The following is a 27,988-nucleotide window of genomic DNA, read 5'->3' as shown; positions in this document are numbered from 1 at the left end:
ATACAGAAAGAAAAGTGCTTCAAGAAGGAATAATAAAATGTAAACTTAACTGCTGAAAGCAAATCTAAACTGCACTGAAGGGACACTTGGTTGTGATTTGCTAGGTACAGATACTGAAGAAATCCCTAAAATTTGTGACCCAATGAAATAAGGGGGGAAATCCCAGACACCCTATTTTCTGCTTGCCCTTTTGTGTCAATCATAGTATAATGTAGTTTTAGCAACACCCTTTCCATTTTGTTCCTGAGTTCACTTGCTTCTTAAAGCAGAGGACAGACATCCCACCCCCCATTTCCTCTTTTAAAATAAGACATCCCTGTGTCCAACCCAGCAGGAACTCGGCAAATCCCCTCAGTCTCAACAATGCTGTTTCTGAATATCTGCAAAGCTACTATGCTGTGATCACAGCTAGCCAGCTCATTCACAGCTTTACATTACTAAAGCAAACCGTCTAGACAGCAGAATGACACAATTACTCGCTTTTCTGCAGCACTTAGATGCTGTCACCCTCATTTGCTTTTCTCTGCTCTGCGAGTTTTGGTAAACTAATGGTTGGCTTTCCTGTTTGGATTTCACACTGACTGCATAGTTTTAGGTTATAAGCAGAGGCAAACACAGATGACATCGCAAACAAAGTTATAGGGGAGCCTCTTTTCTTCTCTCTTCTGGACCATTCTGTGCACATCAGGTTGCTGTAATACCCAGGGCTTTTTTTCAGCCCAAACTCGCTGGAACTCAGAGCTGGCACCTCTCAGGTGGGCGCCATTGCCATTAAAAGAGAACAAGGGAGGTGTTCATGGTGAGTTCCAGCACCTCTTTTTCTAGACAAATAGCAATGGTAATACTGTAGGAAGCTAGGGTTGCCATATGAATGCTACAGTTGACAACTACACTGATATATTTGTATAAGACCCAAAATAACCTTTGCTCTATGTCAGGCACCCCCAAACTTCGGCCCTCCAGATGTTTTGGACTACAATTCCCATCATCCCTGACCATTGGTCCTCTTAGCTAGGGATCATGGGAGTTGTAGGCCAAAACATCTGGAGGGCCGCAGTTTGGCTGCTCTATGTCCTTGAGTTCAGGATATGTCAAAGCAAACACATTTTGGTTATTCGTGGCAAGTTTTCTTTTTTTCCCTTTTTAATTATTCTACAGTGGTACCTTGCTAGACGAATGCCCTGCTAGACAATTTTTTTGCTAGACGAATGGGTTTTGCAATCGGAGGTTGCCTCGCAAGACAAATTTGTTTTGTGAAAAATTCATCTAGCGAATCACGGTTTCCCATAGGAATGCATTAAAATTCAATTAATGCGTTCCTATGGGTAAAAAAATAAAAATCAATGCATTCCTATGGGATTCGCAAGACTAATTTTTCACAAAACGAATTGACTCACAGAACAAATTAAATTCGTCTTGCGAGGCACCACTGTATTTCTGTCCTGAACTTTCCTCCTAAAGGAGACCAGAGGTGGTTTGCCTATTTTGTGTTAATTACAAACAGGTCACATGTCCATGACACCTGCACAGCACTCATAAATGATTGGTGTGAACGATCAGAAGTGACTTCATTGGAAAGGTCAATAAGGCATTTATTCAGTGCCATCCAACTAAAAAAAAAAAAAGCCACCTCTCCCACCTCTCTCTTACCTCCTGAGGTTCTTGATACTGTGAGGTCAACAGTAGATATGCTCTCTGTGCTTGAAAAGCTGCGCGGATCATTTCTGCCTGGAAAAAAGGGTGACAAACCGAGTTATGAGTATTTAAAATATGTAAACACTAAACCCTTTCACTTGTGATTATTATTATTTTTAGGACATTAATGGCTTCAAAAATAAAGCTATCCAAATCCACATTGATTTGTTCATTCCAGTTATCTAAATCCATATTATGGTATTATTATTATTATTATTATTATTATTACCATATTTTACTCTAATTTTCACATTGTTCATTTTTATAATTTTATTTGCAGCTCTCTTACAGCAGCAAGTAAGCCAGGCTAGCATGAGCCTCACAACGGATGGGAGTGCAGATTTAACATTTCAGGAGTACCAGGTGGCTGCAATGAATAAGCCCATCTGAAATAGCAGAACTACGGTATGTTTCAGAGAATGATGGCTTCTTCCATGCCATCTGTACCATCCCAGTTCTCGGCTTCCTGGGTCATGCTGTATTTACCATTAAGGAAACACGGAGTAATAATTGACAGAATGCGGAAAAGGGAAAGAGGCATTTTGAAGACTATATTTTACCCCCTGCTGTGGCACATGCCAATATGTGTGGTGATGCATTTGCACTGCAGATTCCACCTGACAACCCCGTAGGCTTGAGTAGCGATCACAGTGGGTTACTGTATACTGCAGGCTCATCTGATGCCACTCAGTGGCAGTGTCCTTATCTACACTCAAGGTGTGTAGATAAGGACACTGCCATTATTTCCCATACAGTCTCAAGGACAATGTTTTCTTCTATCCTATTTTGTACCTGGAGCAGGAATTATTTGCTCTCAACAGTGGTTCATGGAGACTATCATAGGAGACTGTAAAACAAAGAAATTTAAAAACCATTCCCTTAGAGCAGGGGAACCTTTGGGCCTCCCATCAACCCTAGCCATTGGCCATGGGCAAAAACTCCCATCATGCTTGCTAGAACTAGTAGTTGTGAGTCGAGAACCCGCCACCCGCTTGGGGAAATAAAGACACACGGACACAATGTATTATAGTTAATGGGTGGCGCAAAATGGAGGCTGAGGTCTATTGGCTGGCTACTGGAGGCATGGCGCGGCAGCGAGGGCAGGTAGGCAAGGGGCCGCAACGCCCCCTTGCCTACGCGGGAGCGGCTTCCACTCACAACCCCTCCCCTCTGTAAAGAGGAGAGACTTTATTGTAGTTCCACAACATCTGCCTTAGAATATTCAATGTGGTCCATTGAAGCATCACTTGAACAACCCCAACCCCCAATAATTAGCAATTTTTCTTCTCAATCACAACATTTTGCTTCACATTATGTTCTTTTGTGGGCTTTCAAAAGACCTTTTGCATCATTATTTCCCCCCTCATTGTATACGGCCCTACAATGGAAACTGCACTAACGGTTACTTCCAAACACCAGAAAATGCTCCTCACAAAAGTGCAGATACAAAGTCCTTTCTCTTCTGGGATAATGACATCATGCCCTGACTCAACTGTTAGCAATGTGTCCAGCCTTTGGATGCAGCCAGATCAACACGGGCACATATGTGAGCAGACTGCTTTGCTGATGGACCATGAAGTTTCCAAACAGTGGCAGCAACAGTGAAGCAAGATCAATTGTGACAATGTTCTCTGACACATTAGCAGCTTAGTTACTAATTTAGAAGTGTGGATTTTTATTGATTTTACTCTTTATAAAAACAATAAACAATTGCATTGATCTTGCTATTCATAGAATTGTTTATGAAAACAGCAGTCACTGTAAATCATCAAAACCAGCCGCAATTATGCCTAAGAACTGGCCTTACAATGGAGGTTAGCAGACCACATACAGCGAATTGCGTTTAAACCAGGGGTCCCCAGACTACGGCCCCCGGGCCGGAGGCGGCCCAATTGGCCTCCCAATCCGGCCTGCGGCGACCCCCGCCGCCCGCTGCTGCCGCCCGCTCTTGCGACGCGCTGCGCGGTGGCACGCTTCCAGATTAAAAAAAAAATTGCCGAAAATCATTTCTGCGCATGCGTATGGGCCTCTCCCGACCCAGAAGAGGTCATTTCCGGTGCACTTCCGGGTCGGGGGAGGTGCACTTCCGGGTCGGGGGAGGCCATACGCATGCGCACAAACAATTTTCAGCGATTTTTCCGGCCTGGAAGCGCGCCACCGTGCCAGTAAATGGGTGTGCGCATGCGCACTGGCGCGTACTCCCCCACCCTCCGGCCCACTGCGCGCACACTCTCCCACCCTCCGGCTCGCCGCGCAATCGCGCGGCGGGCACCGGCCCGAAGGCGGGTAAGTCTGGGGACCCCTGGTTTAAACTGTGTGGATAGCTCCACTGGTTGGAGTGTGGTGCTGGTAATGCCAAGGTCGTAGGTTCAATCTCCGTATGGGACAGCTGCGTATTCCTGCATTCAAAGGGGTTGGACTAGATGATCCTCAGGATCCCTTCCAACTCTACAATCCTATGATCGAAGGGACATTCAATGAAGCTGAATGCTGGAAGATTTAGGACAGGCAAAAGAAAGAGAACTTATTCACACACTGCATAGTTAAACTATGGAATTTGCTCCCACAAGCAGCAGTGATGGCCACCAACTTGGATGGTTCATTAGACAAATTCATTGAGGATAAATAAGGCTTTCAGTGGCTTTGAACTATGATGGCTATGCTCTGCATCCACAGATGGAAGCAGTAGACTTCTGAATACTAGTGTTCTTCTTATGCTCATGGCACAGCAGCAGACATTTCTTATAGATATTTGTCTTTCTTAACAAGAACATATACAGTACACAGCATTCTTGCAAAAGCCTCCAGAAATTAGTTCACATGTAGCCCTTGCTTACTTCTGTTTGTGCTGATACTCTAGCATTAACGCAGTGAAGAAATCTAAACGTGTTCCTTGACAATGCATAATTGAAGGATTTCTTGTGAGTTTCACACATATTACTATCCTAGTCACTCAGGTATGCGAGGGTTTTCTAGGCAACAGGTGTCTTCTGAAACCAAATACAACCTTCTTTCCAACTCTCTCTGTGTGAACAAGGCAGCAGCTGCAATCATAATGTACAGGACACATGGTCTATAAGATGTGTAGAAGAAAAACATTCATTGTCCGACTTGTTAAAGCACAGATGTTGGAGCAGCACCAAATCTTGTAGCCTCTATTTCACAATGCAGATTATGACAGTAAACTCTCAGAAAAAGTTAACTAAGTCAAATGCACACAGTATGATGCTTGGAAACTATCTATTATAATTAGCTGTTACAAATAATAAACATTTTATCATTGGTATTCATTTTATTTTGTTTAAATGAATTATTATTTCCCCCTTAATAACTAACATTAGCAAACATGCACAGATATACTTTTATATTAATGCTCATCAACCTGGATTCTAGCCCCTACTCAACAACAAAGCTTACTGGGTGACCTTGGACTAATTCTAAGCCACCTCACAGCGTTGTTGCTAGGATAAAAGGGTTGAAGAAATGTTTAAACTGCCCCATGTTCATTGGAGGAAGGGTGAGATAAAAAATGATTTAAAAAATGTTAACAACAATATTGTGTAATAACTGAAGTACTCTCTTGTAATGAATACAACAGTAAATCTATATATATATATAGTGTATTCAAAAGGATCTTCACCCATGTTGAACTAATGTGTTCAATTACTTTGCCAGTGAATTGTAAATGAGGAAGCTACATTTCAGAGGCACAATTCAACTAAAATTATTCACTTTTAGGTGTCACTGTTTTCAATTAGAGTGTTAAGTATGTGTCACTAAAATCCCTGAAAGTTAAAAGCGCCTTATATTGATATGCTCACACCCCAATTGTTTCTAACAGACAAAATGAGCCTTTCATTGTTTGCCCTTCTCTAATAACTTTCTTACCCTAGACGTGGTTCAAATCTGGATATCATAAACCTATTTCTATTTTACAGAATGTCAACTATGCCTATACAGTACGATAATGAGGATACTAGAATGAACGTAAGAAAAAACTGCATTCTCCAGTGGCTAGATTTGTATTGAAATTATAACAATAGTCAGGAGGAGGGACTGAGGGAAGTCTCACCTAAGATGGAATTGTAAAAGTTAATAAGGATAAAAGGTATGTTGTTGTTGTTGTTTGGTTTTTTTATCGTTCTATTGTATTGTTTGTTTTAATTGTATTTTGTTATCTGTATTTTTGTTATATAAATTTGTGGGAAATGAATAAAAAAGTATTTGCAAAAAAAATAATAGAATGAAAGTAAGAAAAACTGGATTCTCCAGTGGCTAGATTTGTATTGAAATTATAACAATAGCAAGCCATTCATTATAGTTCAACCTTAAATCTGCAGCAGTTCTCACAATCTCCTGAGGGAAGCTTTATATTGCAAGTGGATTCACACTATCTGTGCAAACACAGATATATTGTTTCTGAATAAAGTTCCCTCCCAGTCAACATGAGATGTGCTGTAACCACATCATAGATGCAACTATAGATTTAATAAATAATAACAACAGCCTTGTTGTTGTTGTTTAGTCGTTTAGTCTTGTCCGACTCTTCGTGACCCCATGAAAAATCTGAAAAAGATATACTGTACTTGTTTTCAGTCATCATGGAGAAAGACTTTTCATCATATATAAATAGTACCTGTGTAAGGTTGATAATGGATCACACCCTACCTGTGAGATGTGTAAATCCATTCTTTGTACTGGGGGTGGGGAGAGAAACATTTTAGGTCCTTGGATGTCAGTGTGGTATGGAGAGAAACCTTGCTTTTTCTGCTGCTTCTTTCCTCCACAAGCCCTAAGCCCCAGGTTGCTGTTTCCATCTTGGCTGTAAATCCTGAAGGACCTGCTCCCTGCTCTATAGGCCTTTTTCTGCCTGGCCTGGGAGGGTGGGACCCTGACTGACTCCAACTACAAAACCTGAGGCTGCTGAAGAGGCCAGAGATCATCTTGGCTGAGTCATGGAAAACCAGCTCTGGTTCATGCAAGCCAGAGAGGCACAGGGGGATTCTCGTTCAGCTGCTCAGCTGAGGCCTCCTCTTGTCTCATCTGAGCAGCCTCAACAAGCCTCTGGCTGGTGAGGAGACCCTTCCCCACCCCCACCAGATATATCCTCTTTGGGCTCTGGGCTGGGTCTTCTGAGGGAAGTGCATTCCGTCCCCTTTTTTTCTGGAAAAAGCACTGTTATTTCTAAATCTACAACTATGCATTTACATTAGTGTAAACTAATTCTGTATGTTTTAATCCCATTTTTGGCAATGTGTCAGTGGCTAACCAACAAAGGTCAGCCATCAAACTTTAGAATCTTTTGGGGATGCTAGGTTGTTTTATTTCTTTTAACTGAGGATTCCCCACCTGTAGCCTGAATGGCTGCAGCACAGTCTACCATCTCTGGTTCCTACCACCTCATTATTCCGCCTGTGTGGAGCAGCTCTAATGCTGCGTACATTACCCAGTATGTTGAGGGACTTTGTAGTAACTTTTTCTCCAATGTAACCTTTACAGAAGCGTGGGAGGAAGTGAGATCCATCGCAGATGCTGGCATCAGAATGTATGCTGGGGGAGTTGAAATGGAAAAGATCTCTATTTCAAGTTTCATATCAGTTAACTGTTTATTTCTTAACTTATGCATTACTTAATTATTATCTTTTAATCCTGCCTTTCGTTCAAGGAGCTGACAGTGGCACACATGCTTCTCCCCCACCCTAATTTATCCTCGCAGCCCCTCTTGTAAAGTAGGCTAGGCTGAGAAATGCTGGCTTGCTTTATGGCGGAGTGGGAATTTGAACCTGGGTCTTCCTGATGAAAAGCACAAACAAAAATCTAAGCTTTGTACAATAAACATGGCTGTAAATTATTATTGTTCCCGCTAACAGCAAAATCAGGTAGCTGAGTGTTGACAAGATTGGAGCCAAAACAGGGCCACCAAAAAAGCAACCAAGAGGGAGCAGCTGTTCTGGTGATCCTTGAAGTATGCACAAGTATGAACCTCCAGAGGAGACAAAACCCACAAAAAAGAACAGCCAGATGAGGAAGAACTCAGCATACTCTGTGACCTTGAAGGAACACAGAATGTTGAGGATCAGTTGCTAGGGGCATGTTAAAAACCATGAAAGGCAAGGAATGACCTGCTTAAGTCCCTTACACCTTACTGATGTCCAAACTTTTTTCAAAGATTGAAGTTGTTGAGCTTTTTTATGGTTTACCCCAAAATTGTTGAGCTTTCTTTTTGGATTGAGGTTGTTGAGCTTTTTTTTAGTGATGAAGTTATTGAGGGTTTTTTTAAGGATTTTACCCCAGAAATAAACCGGCTGGATTAAACTGACTGGCAGGCCGGATTAGGCCCCCGAAAGGGACTTTGGACATGCCTGCCTTATAGTATTCTGGGTTGCTGGATATAACTGGATTGCTGAACTGCAGCATTCCTGTTGGGTGAGGAAATATTGCAACCTTTCATTTCTCTGAAATCCACTCGGAGGCCCTGTTGGCATCTGTCCGTCTCAAGAAACAATGGGGGTGGCCCATTAAGCTGCACACCTGAGGCGAGGAAAGAGCATGATGTGTCCCTCAGCAGAGGTTCAACCCCTTCCCTGACACCTCTAGCACCTCAGTGCATGAGTACCTATATAGAATCATCAAGTATTTTCTTCGTGGTTTTCAGTTTGGTAACATGATGCAACTGCTTTCTTCCAATGGGAAAGCACGGCTGTTTCAACAACTGACTCATAAAACTCCATTTCAAAGCAGTTCCCCTGAAAGTTCAAGGGGCAGAGGGTCTCAAGAACCAACCAGCCAGGGTCCGTAGTATATTTTGTGACCCATGACACATCTCTCTATCTTTCTGCCAGTCAAGCATCACCATGCATACTTTAAGGTAGTTTTGTTAATATTGTGATTAAAATAACAACAATTAAGGGTTCATTACTTCCCTGCTGCACCTACATTTAAACCTACAGAAAAAAAGATTCCAAACTCCAGGAAGAAAATACCCCTCCTTGCACAGGCCTGCCGTTTCTTCATCCTTTTCACTTTTTATTTATTTATTTTTCTTTAGTTTTATGTCCTTGCCATAGACAGTGCACATCTGCTGGGGGTGGGGGACAAAACAAATTCAGGTGGGACTTGGATTTGCCTTGTAGTTTATAACCTTAATTGTGTTATAGTTTATAATAGTTTATAGTTTATAACCTTAAATGTGCCTCAGTTATGTTATTGACAAACAAATCTGATCCATTATGTTTAAGATTCTCATTTCTGTTCTCCTTCCAAAAAATAATGATAAAGAATCAACCCATTTTGTGAGCACAGGGCATCCAACTTGCCTACAACTTAATACAAGTAAGTGTGTGTGTGTGTGTGTGTGTGTGTGTGTGTGTGTGTGTGTGTGAACCGTCTTCCTCTTCTCTTGCAATAGAACAAGAATGTGGAGTATGCTAAATGAGCTACAGCACACCATTTTCAGTAAGCTCAGCAGGGGTTGCCAATGTGGTACTGTTCTGATGCTTCCTGCAAGTCGGAGTCTAACAATATCTGGAGGGATCACATCGGCTGCTTCTGCACTATTCTAGAAAAATGCATGTCCTTCACCCATGCTATACTTATTTCACATTCAGCACACCACAGATCTATGGGAATGCCCACAACCAAGGAGATGTGAAAGGTACAGCATGGTTTTTGCTTATATGTTATGTAAACCTCTTAGAGATGCGTGTGTGAGAGAGAGAGAGAGAGTGTGTGTGTGTGTGTACCATTTAACATACATATGTTAAATGGTATATAATCATTATGAAGAAAGTTATTAATGTTTTATCATTCCATTTATGTCTGACATTTGGGTGTGAGGCTGGATACTTAAGTAACAAAAACAGTAGCAGAAGGAGGAGATATCAACAAGCAAGCCAGGTGAGAGGCCACAGAAAGACAAATAAGTGCTCATATTTTCAGGCTAGGGGGTTTGTCCTTTGGAAACCACAGTCTTCAGGCTAGGGGCAGGATGGAGCTTATGAGAGGAGGATCTGAGGAACAGACTAATAATAATACATTTATTATTTATACCCCGCCTATCTAGCTGGGTTTCCCCAGCCACTCTGGGCGGCTTCCAACAAAACATTAAAATACAATAATCTATTAAACATTAAAAGCTTCCCTAAACAGGGCTGCCTTCAGATGTCTCCTAAAAGTCTGGTAGTTGTTTTTCTCTTTGACATCTGGTGGGAGGGCATTCCACAGGGCGAGTGCCACTACCAAGAAGGCCCTCTGCTTGGTTTCCTGTAACGTGACTTCTCGTGAGGGAACCGCCAGAAGGCCCTTGGCACTGGACCTCAGTGCCCGGGCAGAACCTGCAACCACTAGACAGCAATTGGCTTGTTCACAGATTGCTGGATGTTCTGATTCAGGGGTAATGGGTGTGTATTCCAGGGGAAAGCTGTGGGACAAACAATAAACACCGCATATCTGTGCCTAGAAAGAATGATACAAGCGGAAAACTGCTTGGACTCAGGGAAAGTATGGAAGAGCCCTCACCTCAGCTGCTAATTATGGTGCTCTCCATGGTGCTGAAGCTACTGGTTTCCCTCGACCCCATGAGTTTCTGACATGTAAGGGTCAGAGCAGCCTGGCTTACTGAACTGAACAATGAACAGGAGCATATCACCCCTTTTTGTTGCAGCTCAAACTTATTCAACACTAACCTCTAACTTTGTGATATGCATTGTTCAGCCAAGTTCCATATTTTTGTCATTTTCTATAATACCGGTAATACATTCCTACCTATGCTTTGGGATGCGGATGGCGCTGTGGTCTAAACAACAGAGCCTAAGGCTTGCTGATCGGAAGGTCGGCAGTTCGAATCCCCGCAATGGGGTGAGCTCCCGTTGCTCGGGCCCTGCTCCTGCCCACCTAGCAGTTCAAAAGCACATCAAAGTGCAAGTACAGTGGATCCTCGGTTTACGAACACCACGGTTTACAAATTTACGGTTTACGAACTACCGTAACCCGAAAGTAAGTAAACCAAGGTTTCCAAGGCTTTAAGACTGGGCTGCAGCTGCAGAAGCACTCTGATGCCTTCACGGACACCTGGAGTGAAGGCCCGGCCTCCGCAGAGGCATCGGAGCACCACCACAGCTGCGGCCCAGTCGTGGACGCTCCCCTCCTTCCCGCAGCCCAGCAGATTTCGAGCTCCCGTCCCGCCTTTCCATTCCGAAGTTGTGTTATCTCCATTGTTGCGGGAGGGAGAAAGTGTCGAAGGTGGGTGGGTGGGGTGGTCGGGGTGGATTGGCGAGGAGAAGAGAGAGACGCGTGAAAGCAAGCCTAACTTAGCAGCCAAGTAATCCACAAGCAAGGCATTGTGAAGCCCAAATTGGCGGCGTACGCTCTGAGGCAGAGAGGCCCTCCGTGGAGGCATCAAAGCACTTCCGCGACTGGGCCGCAGCTCCGTAGCAGCGAGTAGGCAGCAGGCGAGCGCCGGAGGGAGCCTGCAGGCGCGCTCCGGCGGCACCCAACCCGCTGCTTCTGCAGCACCACCACTACCTGGGCTGGTCTGAGCCCCAGAGCCGAGCGAGGAGCTGCCAGCCTCGGAGCCGGTCCCGTCCCCTCATGACCGCGGATGGATCTTGCAAAGGAGGCACCTCTGCTCCGTCGCTGGAGCGGCCCGGCCCAGCAGAGATCCCTTGCCAGCCGCTGCCTTTCTCTGCCTCAGAGCGTATGGCGCCGATTTGGGCTTCGCACCGCCTCGCTTGTGGATTACTTGGCTGCTAAGCTAGGCTCGCTTTCGCTGGTCTCTCTCTTCTCCTCGCCCATCCGCCCCCGACCACCCCCCATCCAATGGAATGGAAAAGCGGAGCGGGGGCTTGAAATCCGCTGGGCTGCGGGAAGGAGGGGCGTGTCCGCGACTGAGCCGCAGCCAATGCCCCCCTCTCCTTCCCCCTTTAAAAATCAGCTGTTTGCCACGTCCCGGCCAGCATTTTTCTGCCCCCCATCCCCCTCTCTCAGGGGAGGCCGCTTGAGTCTCCTTTCTAGCGTGGGCTGAGCGCCGTCTTTGGGCTGTGCTCCAACCCCCTAGTGCCTCTCACGGGAGGCATCGGAATGAAGAGGACCCTGAGCCCCCATCCAAACAATGACTATCATCAGCCCATGTAACAAAAAAAAATATCATTTTTTCATTTTGTCTTAATTATTTTATAGTACAGTACATTGATTATTGTCTTCATTTTATGTATCAATGGTCTGGGTGACAGTAAAATTCGTGTTAAATTGCTGCTTTAGGGGGTGTTTTTCATCGTCTGGAACGGATTAATCCACTTTCCATTACTTTCAATGGGAAAGTTCGCTTCAGTTTATGAACACTTCAGTTTATGAACAGATTTCCAGAACCAATTGTGGTTGTAAACCGAGGTACCACTGTAGATAAATAGGTACCGCTCCAGCAGGAAGGTAAACGGTGTTTCCGTGCACTGCTATGGTTCGCCAGAAGTAGCTTAGTCATGGTGGCCACATGACTCGGAAGCTGCCTGCGGACAAACGCCGGCTCCCTTGGCCTATAGAGCGAGATGAGCGCCGCAACCCCCAAGTCATCCGCGGCTGGACCTAACCATTACCTATGGTTTATTCCTACATTGTGAACTTTTATTCATGTGTTTTTATATTATAGTTTTTTAAAAAACAAAAACAAATGTGGAATATACCCCTGACTTAGCAAAACAATGATCCCAAGTTACTTTTAAAAAAGAAAAAAGAGGATCTTAAGTCCAAACAACCTTTTGGTTCTAAATGTATGTTCAATGATAAGAACAGTAAGGGTTGCATCGAACTACGGAAGACTAGACTCATTTAAATTAATGTGCCTAAGTCAGTTATGCTTCAGTGGGTCTACTAGCATTGGCTACAGCCCTATGTTTCTGACAGCTATTAGCAGTGTGAGAGAAATAGTAAGATTTTGGGCTCAGCCATTGCCATAGGAATAAATGTATAAACGATAAATACTACAACAGATGTATTTGCTTATGGAGACAGACCTGTTTTTTTTTTTTAAGAAAATCACAGTTGCCATATACAATCAGATGGTAAAAAGAGAAATACTTACATGTGTCTTCACATCGCCATCAAGGATCTTGCTATTTCTTAGAAACTCAGCTACACTCCCCTTTATGATCCTATCAAAGGCTTCGACATACGGTGCTACATCTGCAGGAGAACAGAACTTCACTAGATCTGGCTGAGAAGATTCACACATTTTCAATGCTTTTACATCTAAGATTAAATTGCAACACGACTGGAAGATGTTCCATAGAAGCATTTCTACATCAGAAACCGATATAGCAGCATGTGACTTGAGCCCGGCCCGTGGCATTTATTTACTTACGGTAGTCATTCATTTATTTATGTATTAACTTTATTTCCTCCCCTTCCTCCTAAAGGAGCTTAAGGTGGAGAACAGAAAGCAATAAAATAAAAACAAAAACATATTTAAAACAATTCCAATACAGATGCAGACTAGGAAAGACCAACTACTTAGGCATTCTGCCCTTGAACTGTTTCTATGCCAGCTAATCATTATAAGAGCTACTATTTAAGAACTGGCACCTGAGTTTGCTTTCTTCCTCTTCCCCCATGGCCCTTTGCCATTGTGTGTCATTTTTTAGATAGTAAGTCTGTAGGTAGGGGCTGTCTTGTTTTAACTGACTGTATGTAAGCCAGTATGGGAATCTCTTTGGCTGTGAAGACCAGGGTACAAATGTGTTAAACAAACAAACATAATGTACAAGAAATTAGACAGGTGTCCTTCTGGGCTTTTCTCATAATGGAGTCTTAGATTAGAATCATAGAATCATAGAATCATAGAGTTGGAAGAGACCACAAGGGCCATCCAGTCCAACCCCCTGCCAAGCAGGAAACACCATCAAAGCATTCCTGACAGATGGCTGTCAAGCCTCTGCTTAAAGACCTCCAAAGAAGGAGACTCCACCACACTCCTTGGCAGCAAATTCCACTGCCGAACAGCTCTTACTGTCAGGAAGTTCTTCCTAATGTTTAGGTGGAATTTTCTTTCTTGTAGTTTGAATCCATTGCTCCGTGTCCGCTTCTCTGGAGCAGCAGAAAACAACCTTTCTCCCTCCTCTATATGACATCCTTTTATATATTTGAACATGGTTATCATATCACCCCTTAACCTTCTCTTCTCCAGGCTAAACATACCCAGCTCCCTAAGCCGTTCCTCATAAGGCATTGTTTCCAGGCCTTTGACCATTTTGGTTGCCCTCTTCTGGACACGTTCCAGCTTGTCAGTATCCTTCTTGAACTGTGGTGCCCAGAACTGGACACAGTACTCCAGGTGAGGTCTGACCAGAGCAGAATACAGTGGTACTATTACTTCCCTTGATCTAGATGCTATACTCCTATTGATGCAGCCCAGAATTGCATTGGCTTTTTTAGCTGCTGCATCACACTGCTGACTCATGTCAAGTTTGTGGTCTACCAAGACTCCTAGATCCTTTTCACATGTACTGCTCTCAAGCCAGGTGTCTCCCATCCTGTATTTGTGCCTTTCATTTTTTTTGCCCAAGTGTAGTACTTTACATTTCTCCTTGTTAAAATTCATCTTGTTTGCTTTGGCCCAGTTGTCTAATCTGTTAAGGTCATTCTGAAGTGTGATCCTGTCCTCTGGGGTGTTAGCCACCCCTCCCAATTTGGTGTCATCTGCAAACTTGCTCAGGATGCCCTCAAGCCCATCATCCAAGTCATTGATAAAGATGTTGAACAAGACTGGGCCCAAGACAGAACCCTGTGGCACCCCACTAGTCACTACTCTCCAGGATGAGGAGGAGCCATTGATGAGCACCCTTTGGGTTCGGTCAGTCAGCCAGTTACAAATCCACTGAATGGTAGCATTGTCTAGCCCACATTTTACCAGCTTCTTTACAAGAATATCATGGGGCACCTTGTCAAAGGCCTTGCTGAAATCAAGATAGGCTACATCCACAGCGTTCCCTTCATCTACCAGGCTTGTAATTCTGTCAAAAAATGAGATCAGATTAGTCTGACATGACTTATTTTTCAGGAACCCATGCTGACTTTTAGTGATCACAGAGTTTCTTTCTAGGTGCTCACAGACTGTTTGCTTAATGATCTGCTCTAGAATCTTTCCTGGTATTGATGTCAGGCTGACTGGGCGGTAATTGTTTGGGTCCTCTCTTTTCCCCTTTTTGAAAATAGGGACAACATTTGCCCTCCTCCAGTCTGCTGGAACTTCACCTGTTCTCCAGGAATTTTCAAAGACTATTGCCAGTGGTTCTGAAATCACCTCTGCCAGTTCTTTTAATACTCTTGGATGTAGTTCATCTGGCCCTGGAGACTTGAATACATCTAAACTAGCCAAGTATTCTTGTACTACCTCCTTACTTATTCTGGGCTGTGTTTCCTCTGCTGAATCATCTGCTCCATATTCTTCAGGTCGGGCGTTGTTTTCTTTCTTGGAGAAGACTGAGGCAAAGAAGGCATTGAGGAGTTCTGCCCTTTCTCTGTCCCCTGTTTGCGTTTCACCATCTTCTCCTCTGAGTGACCCCACTGTTTCCTTGTTTTTCCTTTTGCTACGGACATACCCATAAAAGCCCTTTTTGTTGCTTTTAACCTCTCTGGCGAGCCTGAGTTCATTCTGTGCTTTAGCTTTTCTGACTTTGCCTCTACACGTGCTGGCTATATGTTTGAATTCCTCTCTGGAGATTTCCCCCCTTTTCCATTTTTTGTACATATCCCTTTTAAATCTTAACTCAGTCAAAAGTTCTTTAGATAGCCAGCCTGGCTTCTTTAGGCACTTTCCATGTTTCCGTCTCATTGGTATTGCCTGAAGTTGTGCTTTTAATATCTCCCTTTTAACAAACTCCCAACCATCATGAACTCCCTTCCCTTTTAGTATTACTGTCCATGGGATTTCACCCAGCGTTTCCCTAAGTTTTCTGAAGTCGGCTTTCTTAAAGTCTAGAATTTGGACCTTAGTATGCTTGGTTGCTCCTTTCCGCTGGATAATAAACTCCAGAAGAGCATGGTCACTCCCACCTAATGATCCTGCCACTTCTACCCCACTAACCAAGTCATCACTATTGGTTAGGACCAGATCTAAAATGGCTGATCCTCTTGTTGCTTCTCCCACTTTCTGGACAATGAAGTTGTCTGCAAGGCCAGTGAGGAATCTGTTCGACCTTATGCTCTTGGCTGAGTTTGACATCCAACAAATATCAGGATAGTTGAAATCCCCCATTACTACTATCTCACTTCCTTTGGAATGCTTGGCCATCTGTTCCAGGAAGGCATCATCTGTGTCCTCAGTTTGGCTTGGGGATCTATAGTAAACTCCCACAATGAGATCACTGTTGTTTTTCTCTCCCTTAATTTTGACCCAGATACTCTCAATTTGGCTTTGAAGTTTTAAATCCTGGATCTCTTCACAGGTATACATATCCCTAACATATAAAGCTACTCCTCCTCCTTTCCTGTTTGGTCTATTTCTCTTAAATAGATTGTATCCCTCTATTACTACATTCCAGTCATGAGACTCATCCCACCAGGTTTCAGTGATGCCTATTATGTCATATTTAGTTTGCTGTACCAAGAGCTCAAGTTCATCTTGTTTATTTCCCATGCTCTGTGCATTAGTATACAGACATTGAAGACCGTTGATCATTCCCCCATGTCTCTTATTTAAGGATATTTTCGTCCCACCACTAGGTCTGCATGCTGCTTGCTCCATTTGGTCCTTGACATTTGGATGATCATCTTCAGCATTTGATAGACTCCTACCTTCAGGACCACTGTCTCCCTCCCCCACATAAGTCAGTTTAAAGCCCTCCTGATGAGGTTTTTGAGTTTCGTGGCAAAAACATTCCTCCCAACTTTTGTGAGGTGCAGTCCATCACTTGCCAGAAGTCCATCTTCAAGAAACTGCAGACCGTTATCTAGGAATCCAAACCGTTCCTGTTTGCACCATTTGCGAAGCCAGTTGTTCACTTCCCCTATTTTTCCCTCTCTCCCTGGGCCATGTCGTTCAACTGGGAGGACAGAAGAGATGACAATTTGTGCATCTAATTGCTTCAACTTCCTGCCCAGAGCCTCATAATCATTTTTGATCTTCTGTAAGCTATGGCTTGCAGTGTCATTGGTTCCCACGTGCACCAAAAGGAAGGGGTATTTGTCAGTGGGTTTTATGATTCCTTGCAGCCGTTCTGTTACATCTTTGATCTTGGCCCCGGGTAGACAGCACACCTCTCGAGACATCTTGTCAGGCCCACAGATCACTGCTTCTGTACCCCTCAGCAGGGAATCCCCTATCACCACTACACGCCTCTTCATAGGCTTGGTTGGGATTCTTCCATGTGCTGTCCCTTCCAAGGTTACCTGCATATTCCCGGAGGACTGACTTTGCTGCTCGTCTACTGACTTTGCTGCTCGTCGATTAATAACCATGAGAACTGTCTTGAGTGAACTGCATTTGAATGTTAATGTGTGTGATCCAGTGTAAAACAGAAAGCATTTTGAGAGGGTAAAATGTTTGTTTGTTTGTTTAAATTTATATACCACCCTGTATCTGCAGGTCTCAGGGCGGTTCACAGAATAAAATCAGAATATAAAACCACAAAATACATAATCAAAATAAAAACAACAACAACTCAACAAACCCCAGCACATTTTAAAAGGGGAATAGGATGCCTATTATTATTATTATTATTATTATTATTATTATTATTATTATTATTATTATTATCATCTGAAGATCACAGGGTGGCTTAGGATATAAAAACACAAATGACAATAACCAATGACTTCCCATTCTTTTCACTTGCAGACTCAATATTACCTGTGAATAGGCTGTCTGTTTTGTATCATTCTTTTCTCTCTCCTACCTTTAAGCTTAAAGAATTTCTGGGCTTCCATCATCTGACAAATGCATGTGCTCGCATAGCCTTTCCTTGCATAAACCTCCTCTATGGGTATTTCATGTTGAACAAAACAATTTCCACTTTTTTGTTTTGTTTCTTTCTTTTAAAGCAAATGCCAGGCTTCACAGTGAGTTCAAATGGTAGCCACCAACTCTGCTTCCCACTTTCAGGATTAACTTCTTGATTTATGACAGCATGTTTTAGATTCTGATAAACCACTCTGTGGTTCTGCAATGAAATCCAGTTTTAACTCAAGTAAGAGAGGGAAGATGCTGTATTTCATCAAACCCTTGGGAAACAGAATGAGGTAAACCAAAGAGGATAATTCAGTGGTTGGAGCTCTATGCCAGTTTGTGAAAAATGACCACACACATATAAGGCAAGGTCACAGAAAACAAGGAGATTGGGCAGTTCCAAAAATGTCATAAACATTTCTCCTTTTTGGCCTTCTCTTTCTCACTGCTGATTACGTTCTCTTTTCCCCTCTTTGCTTTCTCCTCTTTCTTAATAGATTCTGCCACTTTTTCTCCTCCTCTTCATTCTTTTGTTTCTTTGACATTTTTCTGTCATTGATTCCTACTTCTGCTTTAGCACAGTTGAGTGTCTTTGGCATAAGTCCAGCATGTTGGATGCCTGAATGCACTACATGTAATAAGCTTATGTTTAATACCTTGAGAAAGGGGTTAACCAGGTGGTTTTTTATTAATTATCAGTTACAACAATTATTCCACTGAAGGTTCTTCAGCTAGTCAGGCTCCACCCCCTTTCCCCAGGATTATCTCTAAACTCCCATCCCAATGTTTCTTGTGAGGAAATTTCTCTAAATTACTACAGTCGCTATACTGTAGACTTATGTTTTCTTTTCTTCTGTTTTTTCTTTTACTTGCTGAGCAGACTTTTCATGCCTCTTCTTGTTGTCATTCTGTTCTTCACTGGTTCCAGTTTCCCTATCATCTCAGCCGTCTCCTAATTTCATTTCCATCTCTTCTTCCTTCTTCAGGTAAAGTGACTGAAGAAGAAATGTACTTTTGTACAGCTATATTATTATTATTATTATTATTATTATTATTATTATTATATTATATTATTTATTGAATTTATATGCCCGGAGGTCTCAGGGCAGTTCACAGAACAAAACCAAAACATAAAACCAAAAGAACTAAGAACTAAGGTAGAATTTGAATACATTTTAGGGAAAGGTTGCTAAGCCAGATCCTTGACATTTGGAAATGCCTGGTAGAATATGAAGATACCCAAACCTCCACAGGTTTGTGGCACTGGTGGGTGAAAAACAACACAGTCCCAGTGGAGAATCCCCTACACACCAAATTCATAAGCTTCATAAGAGGGATTTGCCTCAGGATGGGAACAGGGGAGGAAAAGGTTAAATTCTACCACTCCATGCCTGCTGTGATTCTAGTAATGATCAACCCCTCCAGCTATGTGCATGTAATGATGCCAGTGTATTATTTAAAGGCTGCGTGTTAAATAAACATATGCTAATAGATCTAGCCTGGTTCTGAGAGGTAGGAGTGCTGGATTGCAGCAGTGAGACCGTGACTTGTGCAATTTCAGGGGAGCTGCCTGGGTGACAGTCAGAGCAGGAGGTCTGTTCGGAAATGCTAAAAGCTCTCAGGCCTGGATCTAAGCCCTGGGTTACTTCCAGGTTATTTCTTGCACCTCCCCTTTAAAAAGCGAACAAAGACATTTCGATACATTCATCTATGCATTCACAAACTGTTATGATAAGGCAAATGAATGAATGCTGTGAAAATTGCACTAAAATATGGCTTACGGCATCATATCAATGTGTGTGGAGATAGTTATAATAACTTTTGAACCAATGTATTGCTGTGATAACTAGACAAAATAAGCAAAACAAATAAAAGTACAGTGGTACCTCTACTTACGAATTTAATGCGTTCCGAACGCACATTCCTAAGTCAAAAAAGTTTGTAAGTCGAATCCCATAGGAATGCATTGGGAGAAAAAAATCGTAAGTAGAAGCAACCCTATCTAAAAATTCGTAAGTAGAAAAAATCCTATCTAAACTGCATCCAAGATGGCGGACGGAGCTCCATTCGTAAGTAGAAACATTAGTAAGTAGAGTTATTCGTAAGTAGAGGTACCACTGTAAATAATAATGAGGCTTACATTTGTATGCAACATTAAATACATAAAGAACACACTGTACAGAACAAATCTCAGGTTGGAAGTTGGAAAACAGAACCAGTATCTCTTCTGCTAATTTCTGTCTGATTTAGTAGTCATTCATTATATTACAAAAAAGAGGAAACAGTAACACTGAAAGATCAATAGACACTTGAAAGACTGGGTTGTATCGAATGGTGTACCTCATGCTGACAGAAGACTTTGTTCTAGTGGAGACTTCTATCAATGGACTGGGGAGGCCATTTTTCCCAATTCCCTCTCCTGTCCTACAGCCCCCATGGTGATCCAATGGGTTCCTCCCCTGGAGCAGATTTTGGAGCTGCCTGGAGACCACTGGAGGAGAAGGTACCATCCAAAACTGCCTGCCTTTCTATTCCACTGATGGGTGTCTCTGCTAACTCAAAGAGCCTTCCATTAGTACGAGGGACACTGCTAAATGCAATCCATCGACAACACATTCAATAGAAAAATCTTTTCCGTGGTCCATTAAATTATAATTATAATTAAAGCTGACACCGGCCATTTTCTGTCTGAGCCCACAAGATATTCCTTATTGCTAATTTAAGAGCTGGGTGGGGGCGGTTGGGAATCATCCAGCTTCTTTTAGAACAAATGCTACCAGCACATGTCATTTAGTCGTTCAGTTCCTAACGTTTGAAATTATGAATAAGGCTACTTGAAAGACGGAACCATACCTCCATTGACGCCATTGACAGTTCCACATTCCATCCCAGCCAGCCTGTGTGAATCTGATAGCAGAGATTCAAGCCTTACCACCGCATTCTCCAACCTCTCAATCAAAGCCATTTCTGCCATTCTGGAAAAGCTAAACAAAGGCACAAATAATATTAGCTGTTTCATTTCATGTGTGAATTTCAAAGAACTGTATATCCTTCATACAGTTAACAGGTACTATCATCAAGGCTTCTGTGTTTTTTTAATACCATGTCACTAATATATTTGGCTGTTGTTGCTTTTTAAAAAAAGAGGATTTCAACAGTTAACATTTGATTTCTCTTATATAACATACAAATATCCCGCCTTGACCAAGTACTATAACCTCTGTAACCCATTTAACGCATTTCACATTTTTAATGTAAGCCTACTAAGTGAAGCATCCCGCCTAGACATGCAAGTCTCTAAGCATCATCAATACTAGAACTCTTACTTTTAAAAAAATCTTACAAAATAAGACAATCATACTGAGATGTCATCATAGCACTAAACAGATTGTCCGATCAGTGCAGTGCAAGCAGTTCTGGTTACCTAACATTCCCCCTTCTCCTCCCTCCTCCAGAGCAGGTTTGGGGAGTGGGGGGGGAGTCTCATTGCAATAGTAGGAATCCTTGTACAGGTTGCCACTAGGTGCTGGCACCCCCAAACTTCAGCCCTCCAGATGTGTTGGACTACAATTCCCATCATCCCTGACCACTGGTCCTGTTAGCTAGGGATCATGGGAGTTGTAGGCCAACATCTGGAGGGCCGCAGTTCAGGGATGCCTGCACTAGTGCAATGGGTTACTTGGATACAGTCCTTAAGTCTTTTCAGCTGAAGAAGTGGAGCAGCAAGAATTAAGCCCTAAGGCTGCCACCCTAAACACATTAACAGGGAAATGCTATTGTGAGAATGTATGTGAGGAGAACCCAGAGCAACCACCACGTCCAAAACCTGGCCAAGTAACTGCAGTCAGGGAAGAAAGTGGTTGCTGCTTCTTTTCTTCTTTCCACTCTTCCACCCATTAACTACAATGGGAGGAAATGAGTTATGCCATTTCCAGGGCTGATGTAGTTTCAAGGGTTGTTTGGGAAGGAGGAGGCGTAGCATCCTCTGGATCCATGGATTCCCACAACGTGCACACACCCCAAATGCCACATTTTAGGATCTGCCACTGGCAGAACACCTTCACCAGGATATCAGCAGCACTTCTGCCCCTGACCTAGGTGCATGTTTGGCTATGGTTACTCTTCCATCTCTCCTTAGGAAGGATGCTCCCATAATTTTTCTCCTTTTTGTTCATGGTGCTGGATTGATCTATAAACCAGAAATGGGAGAGTTGAGGCACTGTGGCCCATAGTGCGTAGTTATCAAATTAAATTCAAATCAATTGTATTTTAAAAAACTCTTTTCCAACTCTCTTGTTTTCAAGAGCGCACAGTTTTTCTACAGTACTGACTCACTGAAACAGTGCTTCCAAGGGATGCCCCATCAGCAACGATAGCAGGGAAACAGGAAGTCCAGCTCTGTTAAAGGTGACCAACCCTGTCATCGCTGTTTTAGCGTGACAGGAGTTGTTTTAATTTTCTCGCTAGTCCCATTAGTCTTTGTGAATGAACAGCCACTAAATGGAAATCTCCATCCACTCGTGCATGCATGAGCGTGCACACACACTGCAAACCACGTGGTTTGCCACAGATGATAGGCACTTCTGTTTTTGAACAGCAATTCCTTGTAAATGCATTCATATGGAAGTGCTTGCTTTTTTACACTTCGGAATAATATCTTCTCGTACTGTAGCAACCAGATTGTCAGTCTCTGTTAGAATGACTGACTTAAAGTTACCAAGGCAACCAACTTTGCTAGTCCATGCACCTGATGCATAATGCTGCTTTTTATTTTCTCTTTGCAACCAATGAAGTGTAACATTTTAAGTATCTTCTCCACCAATGGTCATGCAGAGTTTAGAGTACCCTTCCCCCCCCCCCAATGCATTAAGCTCAGACTTTTTCTTGTAATTAAGCATTCTGAAGGGCTTGTAATCCGTTTAATTACATGCCACTAGTCCAATTACTGGAAGCAAGCAAATTGCCCTGCTGAACTCTAATAATGGGAACATATACATATATATGTTATACCATGGATACTAAACTTAAGTGACCGGATCAGAGAAGAAGGACTGGTAAATCTAATGTCCATTTGAAAATCTAATTGAATTGAAGACAACTAAGAATTTTAAAAAAGATTTTGAATAGTATTCCAGCAATGATTAATTATTATAATTATTTGTCATCATATATGGAAAAACAGGCTAATGATATTTTGTCTAAAAACATCAGCAGAACACCTCTTCCATCTTAAAATTGCTTCTTACAAGCATCTCTCCTATATATACACAATTTGCCACCAAATAATGACATTTATATTCTACATTTATATCTTACATTACTTCTAGAACTATCACAATTACTTCTCCCTAGTCCTGTAGATTTCACAGTTCATTCCATATTGCTGGACAATCCAACAAGTTATTCCAGAATCCCAGAACAACTAGTGTAAAGAGACAGAGTACATTTCATGGTAACTGCATCTTTCTCCTTGAAGAGAAACAGACTAAAATAACCTGTTCAAATCCAGCAACCTCCACACTCACTACTATTTGCAAGGAAAGTGGGATGGCTACATTTTGTTCAGCATGAAGTAAACAATAGTGACAAATGAGGTTGGGGGGGAAGTAGTCAGATCTCAATTAAACTGTGTGTCAATAGAAGAGGCACTCAAAATAATTATTTCAGTATAACTAATTGTATACATAAGGAAACAAACGATAAGCAAGTTGCCATTGGCCTTGAACTGAGTCAGCTATACACCCAGGAAGAGAACCAGAGCATCCTATGTTCCAGGAGCCTATTGCAAAAGAATGAATGAAGAATATTCCAGAGAGCAGCAAAGGAAGCCATGGTGGGCACTTCCAGACTGCCAGTATTTTCAGGTGGGATTCAATCACCAAGACCATATTACACTGATCCTTAAAGACCTACACTGGCTTCCAGTACATTTCCAAGCACAATTCAAAGTGTTGGTGCTCACCTTTAAAGCCCTAAATGGCTTCGGCTCAGTATACCTGAAGGAGCATCTCCACCCCCATCATTCAGCCTGGACACTGAGGTCCAGGCAGAGGGCCTTCTGGCGGTTCCCTCACTGAGAGAAGTGAGGTTACAGGGAACCAGGCAGAGGGCCTTCTCAGCAGTGGTGCCTGCCCTGTGGAATGCCCTCCCATCAGATGTCAAGAAAATAAACAATGTTTAATGTTGTTAATGTTTGTAGTTTTATTCTGTTTTTAGTGTCCTGCTGGGAGCCATCCAGAGCGGCTGGGGAAACCCAGCCAGATGGGTGGGGTATAAATAATAAAAGAATTATTATTATTACTATTACATAATTTTAGTTGATTGGAAGGTTTTGCACAACCCATTTCCCTTTTTTGAGAACTTTTTGAGAACAGGAATGCAATGGGTGAAATGCCTTGGAAAGTGTAAGATAACACTTGCTTTGACCTATGGTCATCTAACCTTCCCACCAACGAACTACAGCAAATGCTCATTAAATAGATTGTCTGGAAGTACAGTAACCTGTGTTTGTCAGTTCTACCATCATGTCAAGGTTTTCCCACTTCACCTTCTTATCCATTCCAAAGTAATGATGCCTTTGCACCAATCTATGGTGCGCCCAGACTCAGAATACTGTGTGCAGTTCTGGTCATTGCACTTCAGAAAGGCTGTTGCAGATGGAGGTGGTGAAGAAAAAGGCAGCCAGAGTGATTCAACTCCCCTATGAGCTAATGCTACAAACCTTGAGACTTTGTAGTTTAGGACAGAAAAGATGAGAAAGGGGGAAACATGACAGAAGTACGGAAAATTATGCACCATATGTAAAAAAAACCTGAACAGACTGTTTTCCTCCCTCTCCCTCATTTTACTAGAAAGCAGGGTCATTCACTGAAGGTAAGTGCTGGGGGATTCTGGACAGCGAAAAGGAAGCGATTCCTCACTCAGTGCACAAGTGAGCTGTGGAGGTTGCTACCACAAGATGTAGTGATGGAAAAGCCTGGAAAGCTTTAAAAGGGAATTAAGACAAAATCAAAGAGGCCGAGGCTGTCAATGGCTGCTAGTCATGATGGCAATGGTCAAGTGTCAAGGGCCCGCGCCTCAGCTGCTGGGGATCATGACAGAAGTACTATTGAGCTCAGGACCTCCTTGAGGGCTTCCCAGAAGCATCTGACTGGCCACTGTGAGAACAGGATTAGATATGCTGTAAGCCGCCCAGAGTGGCCAAGGAAACTCAACCAGATGGGCAGGGTATAAATAATAAAATTATCATCATCATCATCATCATTATCATCATGTCTTTGGGTCTGATGCAGCTGGCCTATTATTATGTTCTTATATTAACTAATCCACTCCAATCATTCACAATTATTTTCCAAATGGCACAACACCTTCAGTACCGAATAATCAGGGCTTTGAATCTTCCGTTATGCTCTGTTACAAAAATTTGATTTGAACCAGCAAACAACTAAGACTACTCCAATTGGCTATATATAATATATATGGAATGGTGTTCAGTCCCTTAGGTATATCCTTTCACTGCTGCTAGAACCACGGTCCACGCTAGACACCCAAAGCCAGTAATGCATTAGCCTTAGTGCAGTAGTGAATAATGCACAGCCCCTTTTCATTTTTATTTAATTAAGAGAACATCTTTTATTCATGTGCCAGCATTGACAACACATCTTTTAGGGCAGCAGTCAAGGAAGAAGTGAATGAACCACAAGTCCTCTGATGACCATTCTTTAGACAAAGGAACTAACTTTATTTTGTTTACTTCTACTGTATAGGGAAAAGACCTACATACATTTCAAAAGTATATATACTATCCCATTCTATTAAGTCTTTACTTTAAAGTTCTGAAGCAAATATTTAAAAGTACAATTTAATTTAGTTTCCCTTTATTGATTAAAAAATGTGTCTCCAAGCGAAGTCCATGTGGTTATATGTGATATTAAGCAGTTTTATAAGGAGCTGAATTAATCCAGTGTTCTCCACAATTTGGATGATCGGCTTTATATTAGGGAGAAAAAAATTGATGCAAGTACAGTATAGTGAATAAATGTGAATAAATTCTTGTAATTTAATAGAAAAATGAATCACATCACCTAGCACTCCTGCTTTTTCTTGTGGTGACTTAAACAAAGCTTTATTTATAACTGTGTGTTGTTTTTCCTCTAACAAAGGCTTCCCTGTAATATACTGTCATGTTAATAGAAGTCACTACAGAAATTCTTTCTCCAAAACTGAATCTAATTTGCTAACAAATGAACCTGACTCACTATCCTATTCCTGCAAACAAACCCTGCAGCTCATGAAATTACATTTAAAAATCTATATTTGCACTATTTGGGAGAACTTGGGATTATTCTGGGTGCTCCACTGAAAATCATACAACCCAGCTGTAAACCTTCCCCAAATTATCACCCACAATGTGGCTAGGCTTGAAAGGGGGGGAGCCAATCAGTGGTTAATAGAGGTTTTCTTTCAGCAGGAGAGAAGTGAAGGATGACACCCTGTGGGAATCTGCCACGCCCACAAGTGCCCCATTGCCACCCTGTGCCCTAGATGATTCACAGTTTATTGAGAGTCCAGTGTTGTCCCTAAACAGAATTAGGCGAAGTGAACCATTACAAGCATCCCTTAACCATTAACAAGCATCCCCTAAGCACTGCAAACAGCCAGGTGGTTGCCTTAAAAGGCGTGAAATAAGATACGCACGCAGAGCTAGCAATTCCGCTGTCAGGTTGCCACCCTGCACCAACCTCGGGGTGTCTAACGGCAGCTCGACTCAAACGCCAACAGAAGCCCACGCTGCTGTCGAAACAAAATCACAGCAGCGTGCAAGAAACAAGGGACGTCCCTTGAGGCCTGAGCTGCAGAACCAGCGCAGGTCAAAGCCCACGACGGGAAACGATACTCCGCCGCCGCCCTCCTCCTCCCCCCCCCCGCCGGGAGGCACGCCAGGTGCCCGTCGCCAATACAGTTAAAGAGCTGTGGCGTTTTGCCGTGAATAAAGAGCCGGCTGCTAGTCACACCCACACCTAGATGCGATCCTGGAGCTGGAGGAGGGGGAACAAAACCTCCAGGTTGGTCGGATTCGATGGGGCCCCTCGAAGCTGCAGGCCATGGGAGGTGGGAGGAGGGTAACGTGGGAGACGGAGAGGGAGAGAGATGGTGACCCAGATTAGCCCTTCCCGTTCTCTCTCTCTCCATCCCCCCCCCTCTCTCTCTCGCACACACACACACACACACACACACACAGAGAGAGAGAGAGAGAGAGAGAGAGAGAGAGAGAGAGAGAGAGAGAGAGAGAGAGAGAGAGAGAGAGAGAGAGAGCGCCAAATCAATCCCCCTCAGTAGCTCGCTCTGGATTCCCGCCCCCTCTGGCCTCCCACGCCCAAGCAGAGGGGCTGCGGCGAGAGCCACCAGGCAAGGCCGCTCTCTGCGGGAGCCTCTCTCACGCCCAACCAGCCCCTTCCCCGCATCTCCAGTACGCCCCCTCCCCCAAAAAACCCTGCTCCCCTCTGCCCTGCCCATCGCTTCCCTGCGACGGGGAGGGGGGAACCCGCCTCACAACAGACGGCTGGGTTGCTTCGCCCCTCCCCGCCCCTTGCCAGCTGCTCTTGAATTACCTGTTCGGACGAGCAGGGGAGCCTCTAGTTCTCCTCTCTCTTTGCGCGCGGAGGAAAATCCGTGGCGGCTCACTCGCGCTCCTGCCGGCCCCCCTCCGCGCTCTTTCTTCCTGCCGCCTCCTCCTCCTCCTCGATGTGAGCTGCTGTCACTCACAAAAGCCGTGCAGGAGGCGGAGGGCGGGAAAGAGAGAGAGATGCAGCGCCGGCAGGCGGTTTCCGGGCGCGCCAAATATAGGCAAGTCCGAAAGGAAAGGGCGAAGAAGAGAGGGAGAGAGAAAGGGAGACGCTGGCGGAGAAGGAGAAAGAAAGCGAAAGGGGTGGAGTGTGTGGGAGGTGGGGATGAGAGAGAGGTGCCTCTCAGCAATATCAGCTCTCCACTCACGCAGAGTGCGGGGAGGCGGTTGTCACGAAGAGCTTAGGAACAGGCGCCGGTGGGGAAACCGAGGTTGGGGAGGGACCGCTTGGCCTAAGCAGCGAGGAGAGGGGAGGCGCGATTCTCGGGGGAAAGGGGCGAAGGCAAAGTTTTCCCACGCGCCTATGGCTCCCTGTCGAATCTGGAGCCCCCATTCCTTCGTTTCATTGACCCTCTGTCCCTCCCGAGTCCGGACTATACACGTATCTTGCCAATGCATTGATGCATCGCAAGGGCATGTTTCCATCACCGACGATTCTGCAACCAGAGACGGCTCTGGTGTTCGGTGGGGTGTTTTGTTACCAGATTCGGGGTATCCTTTAGAATTAAAATATA

The 27,988-nt window shown here is 43.5% G+C and overlaps 2 protein-coding genes across 5 annotated transcripts in view; both read right to left on the bottom strand.

Moving 5' to 3' along the window:
* Positions 1 to 18,747, bottom strand: part of LOC118089892 (transmembrane protein 14C) — a 127,624-nt gene extending 108,877 nt beyond the window's left edge. Inside the window, exon 1 of the mRNA XM_035125013.2 lies at positions 18,743 to 18,747. The gene's annotated coding sequence lies outside the window, so the exon portion shown is untranslated. The remainder of the gene's footprint in view (positions 1 to 18,742) is intronic.
* CAP2 (cyclase associated actin cytoskeleton regulatory protein 2) overlaps positions 1 to 27,417 on the bottom strand; it is a 48,263-nt gene extending 20,846 nt beyond the window's left edge. The window contains exons 1-4 of one of the 4 annotated variants that reach the window (XR_004693229.2): positions 27,241 to 27,417; positions 20,483 to 20,613; positions 12,770 to 12,870; positions 1,651 to 1,728 (exon numbers count right to left, since the gene is read on the bottom strand). Coding sequence is in view for 3 of the 4 variants with exons in the window: in XM_035125782.2 (XP_034981673.1) it covers positions 1,651 to 1,728; positions 12,770 to 12,870; positions 20,483 to 20,603 (300 nt within the window). In the remaining variant the exon portion in view is untranslated. Of the gene's footprint in view, positions 1 to 1,650; positions 1,729 to 4,532; positions 4,740 to 7,141; positions 7,246 to 12,769; positions 12,871 to 20,482; positions 20,614 to 27,240 lie in introns of those variants that run through there. The other 3 variants (XM_035125782.2, XM_035125784.2, XM_060277967.1) reach the window with 3 other exon arrangements.
* Between the last annotated feature and the right edge of the window lie 571 nt (positions 27,418 to 27,988).

Source organism: Zootoca vivipara, chromosome 8, assembly GCF_963506605.1.
Source record: "Zootoca vivipara chromosome 8, rZooViv1.1, whole genome shotgun sequence".
Classification (NCBI taxonomy): Eukaryota; Metazoa; Chordata; class Lepidosauria; order Squamata; family Lacertidae; genus Zootoca; species Zootoca vivipara.
The sequence above is the reverse complement of the archived record's forward strand: the minus strand, read 5'-3'. Positions and strand labels throughout refer to the sequence as shown.